Raw genomic sequence first — 19,359 nt, forward strand, 5'->3', positions numbered from 1 at the left:
GTATTCCGTCACCGCTGGGGACGGAAGCCATGCCGTGGACTGGGGATGAATAATGTCGGCAGGCTCGAAAGTGAGAACTGGAGGGTGAGACGGTGCGTCCACGAAATGTTCCTTGCATTTCTTCTTCTTTGGAGGGGGAGGAGCGGGATCGGAAGACGAAGAGGACTGGTGATCGTCACTCTCGTCATCCTCTATAATAGTAGGATGTTTAGAATAAGTCAAAGACTGCGCCAACCTTTGAAAGTCCGAAGCATGCGGATTATTCGGAGATGAAGAAGAGGATTTCTTGGCTTTAGGGACCCAACCCTGCAGTTGGGCATATTTGGTCAAGTGCCGCTTCAGAGGTGTAATGGCACGCACTAGGGCTTTATTCATGGAGTGCTGGACTCCTCTATCCAGTGCCTCCACAAGATCCTGCTCCAAGAGTGCAGGAGCCTCTTCGTCAAACTCAGCGTCCTCCTCATAATTATAGTAATCACTCATTGTTCACGTGGAACGTGAATATATATGCCCACAAAATGAGGAAGGTGAATATATAATGCCAAAGGCAAAGGTCACAGGGGAGTGAAAAAACCCTCACAGCAAGCCACACAGCAGAATAAACCACTGGCAAAACAATAGCAATAAAGAGTGGAGGGAGGGCTCGCTGGTACACAAAAACGTCACTCTAGGCAAAGCCTATGCATATTATTACAGCCGGAGTCTTTTTGTAGGCTCCGGCGTCAAAAGGGTCAAATATTTGGAAGGTCTGTGGGCGGTAACGTCGTAAAGACGCTCTTCACTGAAGCTCCGGTGACAGAAGATACACGGAGCGCCAGAAATGCAGCAACGCGCATGCGCGAGTACCGGCAGCCTCCCAAAAGCAGGACAGCTAGCGCGAGGCAGTCAAGACCCTGAAACTCCACTCCACAACCATGAAAGGACACAGGCACAAAGCGCCCAGCCCTCGGGAGGAGTACACTCGCTCCCAGCCGCGTCACGCCCACAGAAGAAACGGACACTCGAAAAAGAACAACGCGGCAAAACGCGCAAGCAGAGCGCAATATGAAGCATGCACAAAGCGGCAAATAAATGTAGAATAATAAACCACAGCAATTACAACAATAACAAGGTAAGAGCACTTAACTGGCTGCGGAGCAGAAAAGAAAGAGGATGTGGTATTGTCTGTATGCTTATTTATACTACGAGACTCTATGGTTATTACCCAAGCGTTTCTGGGTAATTTTTTACTTGGCTGCTGGGCATTTCAATAAAGAAATGAGACTAGCATAATCGGAGCCTCCTGTCCTGCAATAGAATTTTCATTCTCCCGATTTGTTATTTTAAATCTCCCACCTACCTGTCCTAAAATGTTGGCATGTATGGAATAGGTATCAGTCTTTTAAAAAATCAATGTAATTAGCACTTGTATTAGTCTGTGCAAAAGCTGTATTCAATGTATGCATTTTAGTGCTTCCCTCCGTCTCCCACCTTATGTGACATAAAGTGGTAGTTCTACTTCTATCTTTAAGAAATGCCCCCGGTTTTTGTTTTCAATTTCTGGTCAACTGATACTGAAATCAATTTAGTTAGCGGGAAATGTCGGCAGGCTAAGACACTGACATCTACGTGATTTATCTTGCTTCTTTAGGGCATCCTCCGAGGTAAGGCGGGACAATACTCAACTTTTGTAAAAACACTTTCCCTCCCGCTTTTGCGATTGCGATGAACACGTGCCGGAAGTTGATTCCGCGTAGACCGGAACCACGAACGCTGTTCTTTTGAACAGACAATAAAGGCGGCCATCCTAACATTCTCGATCTAGACAACAATCGCTTCATTCATGACATGACATTACATAGTGAAGAAGCTATGTATATTATTTTTTCATTATAATATGATAAATAGTACGTAAAAAAAGTTGGTTACAAAAAGAAAATACGTAATTACCCTGGGCTTAAAATTTAATTCATACTATTAGTTATATTTTGGCTATTTGAAATAAGTAATACTGCATACTTAACTACAAACTCATTTGGATTTATTTCAAATGCTAGGCAAGATTTGCACGTCAACATGGCCGCTTTCAAATTTTATAAATGAAGGAAAACGTAAATAGTTCGTTTTCCGCCTTTCATTTAGTTCAGTGCAGCTATGATCCGTGTATGTCTGTTGTCTCAAAGGTGTTTTTAGACAGCCGTCTGGGTGGACCACTTTATTGATTACATTGAACATTATTTACTGCAACTCCATTTAAAATATTAGAGCGTTGGTGTAAGTATTAAGAAAATAATATATTTTGTCTTATTAATAAAAGGTATGTCTTTAAAGAAACACAAACGATTCGTAGTTATAAAATCAGAGTTTGCTATCTTTTTCTAATCCATAATTATTTATAAATGTGCGTCTTCCCTGCAGTTTGCAGGCAAATTGGTCCTCCGGTTAGTAGTCCCACTCACCATTTCAAGATGGCCGCGGTACAGCCGCTCTCTTTCCTTCCCGGTGTTTTATGAGAGCCGCTTCAGTGTTCGAGCCCCCTTCACAGGGTCGCAAACCGGTAACTGTATTCGGCTGCGCCTCTCTGTCGTTCCCACACTGACAGCAGAGCAACTCAGCATGGATTTGCAGAGGCTGAGAAGGCGCGTTCGGATGTACATAGATCAGGTGAAGAGAATACAGCAGTGCATGCGTTACACGCAGTGACCGCTCCTGCATTGGTATTGCTGTCTTCACATACTTCCTGTCAATATTATTGCCTTCGATTTGACCATACTCACCACCTTGCAATACCAAACAAAACACAATATCCAAAACACTGCAAACTGCTACCTTACAATGAGTATTGTGCATGGTTGGGATTAGACATGCAACTAGGAATAGCTGGGGATGCTTGGTGCTCGTGGGGAGAGCCCAAGCACCCAAAATATAAGTGGGGAGACTAAGCAAGTTACGCAGTAGGGGACGTCATGGTGCCTGACTTCACAACGCATCATCACGTGTGGGATGCAGTGACATCAAAAGAAGTGCCATCACATTAACACCTCACACATATTTTTATCAGGTCTATCGAGTACATTTAAGCGCAGTTCGAAATTTAACAAATGAGATTTTGCATCGGGGTGGTGCCAATAAAGTGGCGCAACCCTGATGTAAAATCTGAGCCACAACTAAGACATTTATTTTGTTTTTAAACTCAGCCACACATAAATTGGTAACTAGGAAAGAAACAGGGATGTCTGGTCTGCTTAATTAGCTGCAAAGTCTGCATTTTAAAATATGTTATGGGTTTAATGTATCCGTTGCAGAGATGCATGCCCAGTAAATCTTTGGATACAATTATAATGGTAAAATAACTTAAATTGAGTAGCACTACAGAAAAAATAAAATGTTTTTAGAATTATTTGTGTAAATACTGGGACAGACCCTTCACATCTGACATTGTTACGGTGCATGCATATCTCCTGTATATAGGGACTGAACAAAATCAAAAGCATGCCACACTTAAGTGATAACAAGTTAAGTGCCTTTGTTTCCCCTCCATTGCATTTGCATCTAAGTGAGGCTCCAGACCATGCCCAGCCAGGGTCATATTGGAACAAAAATATAGCACCTCATCTTCGGTCTTTATCTTTGGCCCACCTGGAGGTGAAAATAAAAAAATGCCTCCACTCTGCCTGCACGTACCTCCTGGGAACGGAAATCGGACAACGTGCAGGTGCTGCTGAACTTGTCTCGTGTCTGAAAATCACACCGGGACAAGTTCAGGATATTTCAGTGAGGCCCAGCTTCTAGGCTGGTCGGACCGATGCTACCCTGTACAAATAGTTGGTTGACTCCGTCTACCCGCTTGTACCCCTGTCTTGTCCCCTGGTCGCCGGCAGTAGCGGCTCTTGGTGGGAGTGCTGCTGGGCACAGACGTTATAAGGGGCAGGGTGGGGGGGGGGGTAGTAAACTACGGATTAAGGCCAATTAGAGGTAAGTAAACATATAAATAAATAAGACTAATTCCGTTGCGCGTGCTGCATCGCCAAATGCGATGCAACGCGGGCAACACAATTCATTTTATTTATATGTTACTTACCTCTAATCGGCCGTAGTTCACTACCCCCCACCCTGCCCCTCCACCGCCCCACGTCAGCGCCCAGCAGCACATCCACCACGGGCCAGATTAACGCAAGGCACAGCGGTCTGGTTGTTAAAATATTTCTTTGGGACAGTTTGAAAACTGCCCTGGGAAGGCTTTCACCCATTGCATACTATTCATTGGGTTTGTAACTCACATTTGCTTGCTTTCTATATGCTGGCTTTATTTGTTTTAATAAGTTCAGCATGTCTTTGTCCCTCCAATAGAGCTTATTCTGTTAACTGTATTCTTCCATGAGTAGGTATTTACATTTTGTTCTTGTCACGTTTGCTGTGCATTCAACAATGGTGTTCAAATGTCAGGCTCTTTAAAGAGAACTTGGTGTTTACTTTTCTGTAGAGTGAAGTGGCGTAGAGTGTTGGGGCATAGAGTGGATTGCATGCTGTGGTAGCACACTGCCATAACAGACTACACATTTTCAACTGAAATGACCTTTACATTTGCGCATATAGTTTTACACAGTTGGTATACTGTGTGGGCGCCCAGTCCCACTGCTTCCTCTCGGTCTGTATCACTACTTTAGGGAACCCTTCATACATTTCAATATGATTTAGTTTAACTGCAGTGCTCCAAGCCAGCTCATTCACCTTGTGCAATCAGGTATATAATTGCTGTTAAAAGTACATTTTTAAGGTGTAAGCGTGTGTGAAACCTGCAGTTTGTATGAATTGACTACTCTGCCTTTATTTAATAGGTTCACCCTGTTTGCAAACCTGCATTAGCCTCCTAAAATTGTTAACCTCTTTTTACTTTAATGGGATCACACTTTAAATATCAGACTTTACCCTCATTCGTGAACCAACAGGCTGACAGATATGCATCTGCTCCTTGTCTTATATTGGAAACTACTACACCCAATTATCCCACTCCTTGATGCAGAACAGTATCCTACATTCTTAAAGGACAAGAATCACAGCAAAGAACGTCCCAGCACAGCGCAGCACTTTCCATTGCCTATAGTCCCAGTAAAAATGGACCCATGATAATGTGCATTTATAATTAGCTCTCAACTGTGTACAAAATATCGAACTATAGTACCAGGGATTACATGTGACCCCTGCTGCATTGCTGTTTGCTCTTTATCCCCACCTCCGTAGTTTAAGATTGCGTGTTCCTGGAATGAGGGTTAAGACTAGTGTATCATGGCACACAGTGCCACACACTAAGGAGTGACGCTACTAAATATTCCCCTGGCTTAAATAGCAACTCCGAATGTTCATTCAATAGTCATGATAATTCTTGTTGGCGAGGATGGAATGATTCAGGATTGGAGGAGAATGGGAGATCGGAGACCGGATTGTAAGGAGGCAGAGGATACAGAGCTTTAAGGGTGAGAGGTGAAACAAACCGGTATGGAATCCAAAGCAGGAGAGTTCTATTGTAAGAGGTCTCGTACGCCTCTTCAGCCAATGAGAACTCACAAAGGTCTCCATTAACCAAGCTAAAGAAGGAGGCAACTGTTGGATACTGTTATGTGGGAGTGAGCCTAAAGAAGTCAATTGTTGCTTCCTTCTATCAATCGTATGGTAGAGGAGATGTTAGAGGGTGATTCAGGAGTACTGTTTTTACATAGGCCCTTATAAGTGCCAAGATTATTCACAACCACCTCATTCAAGAAAGGAAACTATACCTTCTGCTGCAACAGTCTCTTTTTGGCTACCACACATTAGTGCCCCACCCCCTGTTTTTGCCAAGCCTTGAGAGAAACTACTTAATTACCTCTGAGGATCCGATCTATACGATGATCTAATTTACTTTGAACATGGTAAAATGTCTGTTTTTTGAGACTGCAATGTTGAAACACCCTCTTCTTTCTATCAACGTCTCTCCATCGATAAGTTTCAAAGAATTCTCATACAAAACTTAGAGTAGGCATCTGCTGGCTTACATAATTGTTCATCAATGAGTTTATGAATCCTAGTCTTGTAGGGTCAGGAGGGTGCTTAGACTGATGGGACTGGCATCAAAAACAGTTTCTCTTCCCGGGACAGTCTAAAATAGTCAATTTTGCTGGCTTTTGCAATTCTTGTCCTAATGCTCTGAAAAGCTGGAAGACCGTTTTAAGACCGGCTGAATGATTATGCATTCTTGGTAATGTCTTTCAGTGAGAGGCCGATCGGTGCAAAATCTTGGCTATACTTGGTATAGACACTAGAGGAGGAACAAGAGGGTAAGGAAGGTGGATAGAAGGAGAATGGAGGAGGGAAGTAGGGAGCAAGGAAATGTGTGAAGGGCAGATCAGGAGGATTGGGCTGTGAGGTGCGTTCAGGGAAGAAGACAGCTGAAGGGTGAGATACAGGTAGACAAGGGTGCCGAGGGTGGATAGGGTGATTAGAGCAACATCAGGGTTTGGTAGCAAAGCTGTTTAGTTGTAAGTAGTGAGATGCATGTGGTCAGGAGGAAAACTAGAGCCACGAAGGAATTGAATGGTAACACCCTAAATAAAAGATGAGAATGGGGGTCGTTGCCTTCTTGTTGTCGATTGTCCTTGTGCGATTTCATTATGGGTGGTCTCCCAGTTGGTCTACTGATGTGGAATGTTTGCCTGATGGGAATACTCTTTCTAGGATGAGGACCTTTACATGTTTGCTTTCTGTTCTGTTGTGCAAGAGAGGTTTAGAAAAGGCGTATTCTACTAGGTATACCTGGGTTATAGGCAATATTCCTTTTTTTGTAGAGACTGCCTTACTTAAGAGTCATAATGAGGTGTGAATTTGGTTGGAAAACATTAACAGATTTGTCCCTCTTTATTTGTTTTCTAGTGTGTGTGTGTGATGAATATATGACTAAGTAATAAATGCATTTTGAATATGGATAGAGGGTACTTTTAGATGTCTTTAGTGTCAGTCAGTCAGTCAAAATACTCTTTATTCGATTTTTGTTAAAATCATAAAAGACATAAAACAAACACAAATACAATATTCTATTATAACATTACACGATCTGATTACAAAACAGATTTCTGCATAGTGATTACATATCCTCAGGTTATTACTCCCAAATACAAATATATTTACAAATATTAAAAGTTTTTCTTTTAAGAACAATTTTAAGTTTAAAAAAGGTCTGTCCGAGGTAGTCTTTTTTTCCTCGATCTAAATGCAGCAGTTAAAAAACTAGCAACACTAAACATAGTGTAAGTATCCGCTAGCATTTGGAGAAAGATTAAGGCTGGCCTAACTTGAGAAAAGCCCGCCGCTTTCAACACAGGGAACAGATATTTTTTCCTTTCACTACAATAAAAGTCACAAAAGAATAAAAAATGGAGGGTATCTTGGACTGAAAATTGGTCACATCCACATGGTGGGCCATCATCAGGTTTTGACCAAACCGGAAAGTTTCCTAGAGAGTACTGGATTAAGTTCATCCTAAATTTAGTCAAGAGAAGCCTATGGAGAGGATTAGTCACAATTTTTAAATAGGGTTCCATGGTGGGCGAAATTGTTAGGGCAATATGTGCCCTCACCATAGGTTTCCTCAATTCCAATTCTTCTCTATCCATACAAGCCCTCTCCAGAAACATCTGCTTAATCAATCTGACATCCTCCCTCCTGATGCTAGTTGGGTCATTAAAAAGTTCTGGCCTCCCCAGCATAAATAATGTAGATTTAATATATTTTAGCCAGGGGATTCTCATGGCGTTATCCCTTGCAATAACGTCCTTAAGGATGGCGTGGTTTAACGTTAGCTCGGGGTTCAGCCATGTTTTGGCCCAAAAAAGGAGGGGGGCTAATTTTAATTTGTCAGCGATATATGGTAAACCTAATTCCTCATGAATAGAGAAAGTGGGTGTGGAATCAGGGACAAATAAAATTTTCCTAATGAAACCATTTTCTATCCTCTGTAACTTTGCCGTCTCTACATAGCCCCAAATAGCGGATCCATACATAGCAATTGGGACGCACTTACTGTTATATATTTTGATAAGCGCCTCCATTGGTTTGGCTCCCAATCTTTTTGCAAAAGCCAACACGGCTGATGAGGATCGTGCTAGACTAAGACTTTTTGCTTTAATCTGGGGGGCCCAAGACCCTCTTTGGTCAAAAAGGACTCCCAGATAAGGAAAGACTGGAACCCTAGAAAGAATCTCCCCTTTGCAAATAAAAGATTTTTTCTGGCACATATTCACTTTGCGACCAATAATCATAGTATGGGACTTGGAGACATTAATTTTCAAATCTAAATTTTCCATGAAAGAACCAAAACGGTCCAGAAGGATCTGTAAGCTAATCCCTGTGCGGGCTATCAGGACGGCATCGTCCGCGTATAGGAGGGCTGGGATCTGCACTCCTCCTATACGGGGAACATCCGCCAATCCTGTTTCTAAGTGTTTTCCCAGGCCATTTATATAAATAGTAAAAAGAAGGGGGGCCAAGATACAACCTTGGCGCACCCCTTTTTCAGATTTAAAACTTTCCGTGCACCTTCCATCCCTGGTGACTCTTATTTTTGCCTCAAGATCTTGGTGTAACCTTGCCATAAATGCCACCAAGGACTCCTCTATGCCTAGCTCCAAAAGAATAGTCCATAGCTTACTCCTATTCACCAGGTCGAAGGCCGAGGAAAGGTCCATAAATGCCAAGTAAACTGACCCCTCCCCGGCCACCGTATACCTGGAGACTAGAAGATGGAGATTGGAGCATTGTTCCAGTGTCCCTCTGTTCTCACGAAAGCCGTATTGAATATTCGAGAGTCCCCCATTCAAATCTAAATTTTCCCTTAGTTGAACCAATAGGACTCTACCTAAGATTTTAAAAGTAGAGTCAATAAGGGAAATTGGGCGATAACACCCAGGGTCCTCCCGATTTCCCTTTTTAAAAATGGGAACTATTATGGATGTTGCCCATGTTTGTGGTAGGAATCCTTCGGCTGCTGCTCTAAACACTCTGGACAGAACTTTACTCCAGATTACTGGGCAGAATTTAAAAAAGTCTGCCGGGACACCGTCAGGGCCAGGGGCCTTATTTTTTGTAGTGTCCATAATGGCCTTTAGGACACGCTCTTCCGTAAATGCCACTATGATTGCACCATAGGCAGTTTCAGTAGCAGTTGGGCAAGTTGAAGGTTCACCCCCATAAATATTACTAAAATGCTGTACCCATCTCTCATCGGGAATTACACAGTCTGTGTTCAGATTGTTCTCCCCTATAAAAAAGGGGTGATTAATAATTTCCCAGAAATGTTTACTATCTTTTAAAACATCTACATTGAGTAAATCATTCCAAGCATTATTCTTAATCTCATCTTTCCTTGCCCTCACGTTGGCTTTATAAGCCCGTCTCAGGTGAGAGATTAGCTCTTTATCCCTTTCTTTAGCCTTAAGAGCCAATTTCAATTCTCTGTATGACCTTGAGCATTTATTATCAAACCATTTGTGGGGCATTGTAGGGTACTTTGATTTAGGTTTTAGAAGATCCTTGACGGTTTGTGCACAAATACTGTTAAAAGCTGTAATAACCTGAAGATTCGAGGCAGTCTGATCAAGACAAGTTTCTATTGGCTGCTCAATTTTGGGGAGTAGGGTTTCCATAAACCGTTCCTCCATAGCCCTGCCCCATCTAAGCCGTCTGCCCTGGTCACTGGGCACCGCCAAGGCACAGACCCGGGGCTGATCCACCTGTCTGCGCCATAAGTCACTCCAGTGAACTACAGATGACAGAGGGTTATGATCACTATGGGGTGAGACAGTAGCCTTATATTCACTCGTCTTAAAGATTACGCCTATGGACATAAATATGTAATCAATGATCGTCCCCTTAGTTGTTCCTTTAAAAGTGGGGACCTTCTCATTTGAAACAGTTTTGTATGGTTCATATAAATTAAAATTAGCACACAATAAATCAAGAGACTCCCCCATTTTAGTGTGTTCGAAGTGGGGGATGCAGGCTCCAGCCGGGGTATCTGCGTCTATTGAGTGACAAAACAAATCACATTTGTGGCTATTAAAATCGCCCATTAAGAAAATTTCGAATGGAGTATTTGAATTTTGACTGTATTTATTTACGAGGTTCTCCAAGCAATGGACATGTTCCAATTCATTTAGTCCACCCCAGGCATTGTAAAAATTAATTACTAATATAATGCAACTAGGTGAGACTAACCATTCTATCGCTAAAATGTTTGGGGAACCTGAATTTAGTAAATTAAAAGATCCTGCTAAATCTAGAGAAAAAAGTGTGATAAGCCCTCCTTTTGCTCTCCCCGCATTACTACTGCTAGCGGGTGCTGTGAAACTTAGGAAACCATCTAAGGAAAAAGAAGGTGAAGTGTCCCATGTTTCTTGCAGACCTATCACCTTGTGTTTTGAAATATATTTTATCCAGGTAGGGTCCGACCTTTTAGTTCTTATTCCTGCAACGTTCCAGGTCATAAATGAACATGGTGAAGAGTTTACCGTCTCTGGTGTAACTATTGTAGGTGCCGTTGGGAGAATGGGTAGTCAACCGTTAGTGTTCAGATCACATAAAGGATTAAAACGGTTAACCAAATCCATAATAGGGCCTGAGTTATAGTGCGTTGGTAAATTTTGTGGATATCCCCGTCTCAAATACCCTGCGCCACCATTAGGATCATAAACCTGATTATAACCATCATGTGGACACAAAAATGGAGCAGGGAAAGAGCTAACCTCCAGCCGTGGAGGCAAAGTAGATCTCAGTGGCTCAATCCCCCCTTGGTGGTATGACTGAGTTCTTGGGTAAAAAAAGGTCAGATCCACCACGCCAATCCCACCGAAGCTAATATTCCATCCAGGTTTTGTAATTATCCCTACTACCCTTGGATCTTGAAAATTAATTATAATACACTCACCCCCCTGCTTTTTAAAAGTGTTCCCAATCCAATTGACCCTTCTAACCCCAATGATCAATCCATCCACGTCTCCTGGCAGGGGTCTATTTACCCGCAGCCAGTGCATGGCTTTATTTTTTAACATATCGTAGGTCTCCCTTTGGCCATTTGGTAGAGGAGGAACATTGGTAAGAATGGCCACGTATGGATAAGAATCGGGGGTAAGTTGAACTGGGGGAGTCCGGGTTGGAAGTCTATTAGCGTAAGTTTTTGGTGGGCAGTGCTCTGGCACAACAACACTCACAGGAGCACTATTTCCCATAGCCATACTAGCGATATTTCCACCGATTTTTTGATTACCATTTCCTACATTTCCACCCTTATTTTCTACTTGGGGGGCAGGCGGCCCTTTTAAACCATCAGCAATTGTAACGGGGTATTTATCTATATCTATCAATGTCCCCTGGGCGCAAACCATAGCAGGAGGTAAAGGGGCGCTCTTTTTCTGAACCACAGGGGCACAGTTTATCGTACTATCCTTAATACTATTTACCATTGTGCTAGTACAGTTGGTATTTGAACACTCAGGGCCACTATTCTTAACCAGTGGTCGGAGTGCTGGGGGATTTTTTTTATTATTATTATTCAAACCCTGTTTCTGCTGGGTAGAAACCCCACTTACTTTAGTGGAAGACAACTCGGCCACTATGGCACCCAAGCTTTGCTCAACTGGATTATTATGGTGCCCATTCTCAACCGATTTATTCTGAGCCTTAATTAAAGATTTTACTGAGAAAAAGTTATCCAAACTGGTTTGTTCCAGGTGATCAAGTTGTTTTGCTAACTTCTCCAGTTTGGTCTCAAGCGGACTTAAGAGGGAACGTATAAGTTTTTCCAGGTCCAATAACTGATCCGGATAACTCCTCATTTGCCCTGGGGATGCTATAGTAGGGGGGGTTATTTCTATTGTAGCTAATGCTGGAGTCTTAGGATTTTCTAAATCTATTACAATAGCCGATTCCTCCCCCCTTATTACCCCACTTATTACCCCACTCAGTTGTTCAGCTCGAACATCGGTTAAGGGAGTTTTAATTGCCAGTTTCCTAACCTTCCTTACTGGGTTAGGGACTATGGATTTTTTTAGAGTAGTAACCCTCTTCCTCTTTGTACATGCTTTGGGCTTAACAGCGTGTACTTGAACAATTGCTTTTGGTGTCACATTGTGTCCCATACACGAAATGTTAGGGCCCTTTAAATGCTCTGAAGAAGGGGCAGTAACCACTGTATCTGTAGGAGAGGCACCCAACAGCTCATTACAAACAGATATATCGTACAGTGTTTCTTGTGTCGATGGTAATACTGTAGATGATAACGGGGTGACTAATGCAGGGTAACTTTGTCCTAAGTGTTTTTCTAGGGGGTTTTTCATCAGTTCGATCGATAACCTTCGACCAGCGCGTCTTTCCGCCAAGACAATTTCCCTATCAATATCTTGGGGCAGACGCTTAAAATACGAATCTAGGGGCCCCATCACCACAGATTCAGCATCCCCCACAGAAGTCAGTAAGGTAGAGGTATTTAGGGTATTTGCCATAATTGTTAACACCCTTATAACCTCCAGTAACTAACTAAACCTGGAAGACAAATATCAACTGAATAGTAATGATGAAAATAATAGAACACAAGCCTGAAAATGGAAAAAGGGGGGCCCAGCCCGGCCTCCTTCGGCCCCGGACGGCCACAGACGGTCCCGCCCTTGTCCCGGGCTTCTCCCGGCGCTACCGCGCGCTACCGCGCAGCGGTGATGGCAGTGTCAATTTATGTACAATGTAATGGGAGGGGGAGTAGCAGACAGGGAGAGCGGCCCAGGTGGTCACAATTTGGGCAGGCAGGCGCTCCTGGGAGCTGTAGTCCCGCTCCTGCGCCTGCTCTTCACTCGCAGCCCCGCCTGACAGTCTCCTTCTCCAAACGCCGGTCCCACGTCAAAGGCACAGATTCCACCCAAAGCGAAGCGGGACCCGCGAAGCGGGTACCGCGAGAGGTAGGCTGGTGCAGATGGGCTCTAATAGTCACTCCGTCCTCGCGCTAGCTGCCACAGAAAAAGAAAGGCGTCCCAATGCGAATCCAGGGCACAGGAGTTTTAAGATCCAAGGGAGGGGGAGGAGCAGACAGGGAGAGCGGCCCAGGTGGTCACAATTTGGGCAGGCAGGCGCTCCTGGGAGCTGTAGTCCCGCTCCTGCGCCTGCTCTTCACTCGCAGCCCCGCCTGACAGTCTCCTTCTCCAAACGCCGGTCCCACGTCAAAGGCACAGATTCCACCCAAAGCGAAGCGGGACCCGCGAAGCGGGTACCGCGAGAGGTAGGCTGGTGCAGATGGGCTCTAATAGTCACTCCGTCCTCGCGCTAGCTGCCACAGAAAAAGAAAGGCGTCCCAATGCGAATCCAGGGCACAGGAGTTTTAAGATCCAAGGGAGGGGGAGGAGCAGACAGGGAGAGCGGCCCAGGTGGTCACAATTTGGGCAGGCAGGCGCTCCTGGGAGCTGTAGTCCCGCTCCTGCGCCTGCTCTTCACTCGCAGCCCCGCCTGACAGTCTCCTTCTCCAAACGCCGGTCCCACGTCAAAGGCACAGATTCCACCCAAAGCGAAGCGGGACCCGCGAAGCGGGTACCGCGAGAGGTAGGCTGGTGCAGATGGGCTCTAATAGTCACTCCGTCCTCGCGCTAGCTGCCACAGAAAAAGAAAGGCGTCCCAATGCGAATCCAGGGCACAGGAGTTTTAAGATCCAAGGGAGGGGGAGGAGCAGACAGGGAGAGCGGCCCAGGTGGTCACAATTTGGGCAGGCAGGCGCTCCTGGGAGCTGTAGTCCCGCTCCTGCGCCTGCTCTTCACTCGCAGCCCCGCCTGACAGTCTCCTTCTCCAAACGCCGGTCCCACGTCAAAGGCACAGATTCCACCCAAAGCGAAGCGGGACCCGCGAAGCGGGTACCGCGAGAGGTAGGCTGGTGCAGATGGGCTCTAATAGTCACTCCGTCCTCGCGCTAGCTGCCACAGAAAAAGAAAGGCGTCCCAATGCGAATCCAGGGCACAGGAGTTTTAAGATCCAAGGGAGGGGGAGGAGCAGACAGGGAGAGCGGCCCAGGTGGTCACAATTTGGGCAGGCAGGCGCTCCTGGGAGCTGTAGTCCCGCTCCTGCGCCTGCTCTTCACTCGCAGCCCCGCCTGACAGTCTCCTTCTCCAAACGCCGGTCCCACGTCAAAGGCACAGATTCCACCCAAAGCGAAGCGGGACCCGCGAAGCGGGTACCGCGAGAGGTAGGCTGGTGCAGATGGGCTCTAATAGTCACTCCGTCCTCGCGCTAGCTGCCACAGAAAAAGAAAGGTGTCTTTAGTGACTTTAATTTGCTGTTACTGAGGTTGACAGGGTATGGTTATTGATTGGTGAATGTCGATTGTCAAATGTGTAATGCAGGTGAAGTGGATATGGGGAGACACAGGAGCAGCATTCTGCATAAGCATGGGAAGGGGTAGACGGGTCACACAGTGGGTTACGATTTTAAATCCAGGTAAGTGTTAGTGACATCACGTTTGTGACACCAAAACAAATACCTGAACCATGCCTTTGTATTGATTAAACTCTGTTTCATTTTTGTGTTCAGCAACAGTACCAGAGTGCTCTATTCTGGGCAGACAAAGTCTCATCACTATCACATGGTAAGCAAGGTGTTCCCTTTGTTTTTAATGTATTTTAGCCACATGCTTAAAAAAAATCTTTTTTAGTTTCTTTTGCAGTATATTTGTAAATCCTTTCCTCTGTTTTCTTTTGTAGCAGCGTTTCTTATTAGGCCATTAATTTGTTTGTTTGTTAAATATAATTACTTTAACATTTTGATCTAAGTGTAATCACTGGTACAGTTTTAGTTTCGGGCACTTTTGTATTGAAAACCGCCATTACGAATTCAAGAATGAATGAATATTTTTATTGTTGACTACTTAGTCTTTTACAGCAAATACCCAAATAAAACCATTTCTTAAAAATATGTGTATGACAGTTCCTTATTTAAAAAAAATGTATCGTACAAAATAAGCTCTGGAGCTTCGGTAAACCCTTACAAATGTAAAAACGGTTAATGTCCCAAAACAGTTAGTGGTTTGAGAGCCAACTTAAAAGATCCTGGGGCTCAGACGGGCCTCACAGAGTAGCAAGGCTCAAAGCCCTCAGAGTATCCCACAGGTATGCTTCAGAAGAAAAACACATTTTAGATTCATTTTCTACCTCTTTCCAGATTTAATTCCTGAGGAAACCTAATTTGGCCAATCGCTTAAGAACACATGCTGTTAAAAAGTATTCCTTCTCTTGATATGATTGCTGTGATTATCTTACCAAATTCAACTCCAGTCTGAATTGGCTAGGGGAGCTAGTCTGCAGGAGGCTGAAAACTGAGTGACATGTTACACATTGAGCTAGGCTTAACCACTGGGAGATAGTCCCTGGGTAAGCAGTTAACCCATATGCTTGTGATGGCATTACATTCATAGAAAAAAATTTAAGGCTTCAGATTGATTTAGGAGTTTAGGTTTTTGGTTGTATTTTGTTTGAGAGAAAAGTGTAAATTGGACATTGAACAATATTTTTTATTTCTTCAGAGGATCCCCGAGATGTGTATTGGCTGGCTCAGTGTCTCTACCTGACTGCTCAGTATCACAGAGCAGCACATGCCATCCGGTCACGAAAACTAGATAAAGTAAGTTGTTTCCCCCTCATTTTTTGTCTTCATCACATAAGAATACAACATTATTGTGTCCGTTTGTAAGAGCATTGCAGTACTAATTCAACACATGCACATTTTATTGGATTTTTGCATGGCCATCCAACCACGGTCATTTGGCTTTAGAAAGAGAGCTCTCTGAAGTTATCCTCTGTATTTTTGATGTCTACGCAATAACGTCGAGAAGACTGTACTAAACTTTTTTTTTTAAACGGGAAATTTCAGCCTTGCATACATATATATTAATGGGTGCTAAGCAAAAAGAGATATCCGTTGCCCTGTGGCACTTGAAATGAAGCAAGAAGCTTACTCATTACATGTTAGTTAGCCTGTGTTTGCACACCATAAAATGATGTTTGTTACTCATAAGTTAGTAGTGCAAACAAAGATAGCTAAAATTGTAGTTGATAAATTGCTCTTAAATGCCCCATACCTCTCCTTTTGAATTTCTCGTATAGATCTTCCATACAACAAGTTTCTCCTTCTGCAATCACATTTTTAGGTCTCGCCTGTCGATGCGCATGCGCATCGAGCAAGGCGAGAGTATAGGCACTTATCCGCTCTTTATCCACACTGCAAGGAATCGTGGCGATTCCTTGCAGTGCACGAGAAATTTAAGCTCAATGCGCATGCGCATTGAGCTTAAATGCGCGTGCACATGCCCCCAGCCGCCTACTCTCTCTCTCAGCCTTCCCACAACTCCGCCCCCTCACTACTTGATTGCACGGCCGCTAGGCCGTGCCTCCCCTACTCTCCTCCCCCCTCCTCCTCCTACTCTCCTCCCCTGCCTGCCTGCCTGTCGTGTCGCACCTCTCCCCTCTCCGCCCCCTCCCCTGCCCGCCGTGTTACGGTGAAAGGCTTGTTATGCCCAGGCGCCTCTTTTACTGTTCCACCAGTCTGGACTGGGAGCGGGGATAAAAAGCGGCAGGCCCCGCAGTTCCTTATCTTACGAAAAGCGGGCTGGCAACTTCGATACCCCGCTCTCATTACCCTATCTGTCGCCATTTATTTCAAAGGGCACCATTGCGCATAAACATTGCGGGCATGTCATGAAACCATTACGACACACTTGTGAACTGGCTGGGACGCAGCAGCATTTCCCACCAAGCGTTTATCCAAAACCAGTTCATAGCGTGCATGATCTTGACTGCTGATCTCCGTCTATATGGAAGTCACGCTGTGGTTTTCACGTGATCAATGAGTATTGTGAAATAATCTTCAAACTGTATGTCTAATTCCCACAAGTCTTGATCAGTGAAGTCTACCTCGGGTGATCATTATTCACTGTGGTGTTTGTCACTGAAAGCGCCTCTGCTGTATACTGAACGGTTTAAATCGAGCTTCTCAGCAAGATTTCCTCTCCCTTCCTACATTAATGGAACCAGCATGCTTCACATTGCATCAACGCATCTTGAGGCAGCGTTTAAAAGATGGCATGTTGACTCTGCATCGGCCGCTAGGCCGTGCCTCCCCTACTCTCCTCCCCCCTCCTCCTCCTACTCTCCTCCCCTGCCTGCCTGCCTGTCGTGTCGCACCTCTCCCCTCTCCGCCCCCTCCCCTGCCCGCCGTGTTACGGTGAAAGGCTTGTTATGCCCAGGCGCCTCTTTTACTGTTCCACCAGTCTGGACTGGGAGCGGGGATAAAAAGCGGCAGGCCCCGCAGTTCCTTATCTTACGAAAAGCGGGCTGGCAACTTCGATACCCCGCTCTCATTACCCTATCTGTCGCCATTTATTTCAAAGGGCACCATTGCGCATAAACATTGCGGGCATGTCATGAAACCATTACGACACACTTGTGAACTGGCTGGGACGCAGCAGCATTTCCCACCAAGCGTTTATCCAAAACCAGTTCATAGCGTGCATGATCTTGACTGCTGATCTCCGTCTATATGGAAGTCACGCTGTGGTTTTCACGTGATCAATGAGTATTGTGAAATAATCTTCAAACTGTATGTCTAATTCCCACAAGTCTTGATCAGTGAAGTCTACCTCGGGTGATCATTATTCACTGTGGTGTTTGTCACTGAAAGCGCCTCTGCTGTATACTGAACGGTTTAAATCGAGCTTCTCATCAAGATTTCCTCTCCCTTCCTACATTACACCACGCCACACAACGCCACTCATTCACGCAACGCCACTCATCCACGCAACGCCACTCACCCACGCAACGCCACTCACCCACGCAACGCCACTCACCCACGCAACGCCACTCACCCACGCAACGCCACTCACCCACGCAACGCCACTCACCCACGCAACGCCACTCACCCACGCAACGCCACTCATCCACGCAACGCCACTCATCCACGCAACGCCACTCATCCACGCAACGCCACTCATCCACGCAACGCCACTCATCCACGCAACGCCACTCATCCACGCAACGCCACTCATCCACGCAACGCCACTCATCCACGCAACGCCACTCACCCACGCAACGCCACTCACCCACGCAACGCCACTCACCCACGCAACGCCACTCACCCACGCAACGCCACTCACCCACGCAACGCCACTCACCCACGCAACGCCAAGTAACCAAAAACATTTCCATGACAAAAAGGAGTCTCTGGCCCTTAATCCACCCACCATATGCAAGCGTTTTCATCAGCATAGCGCCTGATTTGATCTCGCATGACAAGACTGCACGAATGACTGCTGACATCAAATAATTGTTTGCGGGTTTTTGTGATTGCGTGTGTATTTATACATGTATACACACACACACAAAATGTAAACACGTGTAAATACACATTACGTCCATAAGAATAATATATTGCCGTCACAGACATATGATATTCAATATCATATAATGTATTGGAGAACTGCATGCATGCTACTGTACCGGCATGTATGTGTGAACAAACACGTGAAAGTTCAAAGAAAAGTCTACATGCCAAGTTATGTACAATTTACAGCATTTGTATCTACTAGTGATTTTTAGTTAAAGCTTTTACAAATGTTTATTGCTTTTTTGATTTGTAATTCTTTAGCATTGGCTACAAAAAATAAAAATGCAAAAGATTTACAACAAAAAACCCATAAACAATTCTAAATGCACTAACTCTAATGCTGCGAGACCTATTGCATTTCCAATGCTTGTTTATTTCCTGGCCCAGTGCCCTCAAGACTCCATAGATATTGTTTTAAACAAGGATGATTGTATTTTTTTTCTTTTCCGTACAAACAACCCTTTATGGGAAACAGCCTTTACAACAAGGTTTTTACCAAGTTGTACTTCTGCCACGCATTTTTAACGACGCATGTTTTTTCAGAACGCATATGTTTTTACAACGTATGCCTTAACCTTGCATTTAAGGCAGGTTCGGGGTGTGGGGGGGGGGGTCTCCCACCACAAACAAATACATTGTTTTTTTAACAGTGCGTGGTAAAGGCATTTGTTGTAAAAGCATATGCGTTCTACAAAAATGTGGGGTTAAAAATGCGTGGTAAAGGCATGCAGAGTATTTCTCTGCGTAGTTCTGTCTTACAACCCACTTTACATAACCAGTGGCGGAGACAGAAATCCAAAACAGCTGACCTCAACGATTGAAATATCTACAGTTGAAGGGGTTACAGATACTTCAAATATAAGGCTTCACTGCACCCACCCTGACATTCTGAAGACCGAGGATTGGTATCTGTCACTCATTCCGCTAACCACTGACAAGTCAACTACCTTT

The 19,359-nt window shown here is 44.7% G+C and overlaps 1 protein-coding gene across 1 annotated transcript in view; it reads left to right on the forward strand.

Annotated features, from left to right (window-relative positions):
• Nucleotides 1-2,487: 2,487 nt before the first annotated feature.
• CDC16 (cell division cycle 16) overlaps nt 2,488-19,359 on the forward strand; it is a 135,681-nt gene continuing 118,809 nt past the window's right edge. The window contains exons 1-3 of the mRNA XM_078657874.1: nt 2,488-2,643; nt 14,566-14,620; nt 15,554-15,651. Of these exons, the coding sequence (XP_078514000.1) occupies nt 2,596-2,643; nt 14,566-14,620; nt 15,554-15,651 (201 nt within the window). The 5' untranslated portion in view covers nt 2,488-2,595. The remainder of the gene's footprint in view (nt 2,644-14,565; nt 14,621-15,553; nt 15,652-19,359) is intronic.

The sequence above is a fragment of the Lissotriton helveticus genome, chromosome 8 (genome assembly GCF_964261635.1).
Source record: "Lissotriton helveticus chromosome 8, aLisHel1.1, whole genome shotgun sequence".
Taxonomy (NCBI): Eukaryota; Metazoa; Chordata; class Amphibia; order Caudata; family Salamandridae; genus Lissotriton; species Lissotriton helveticus.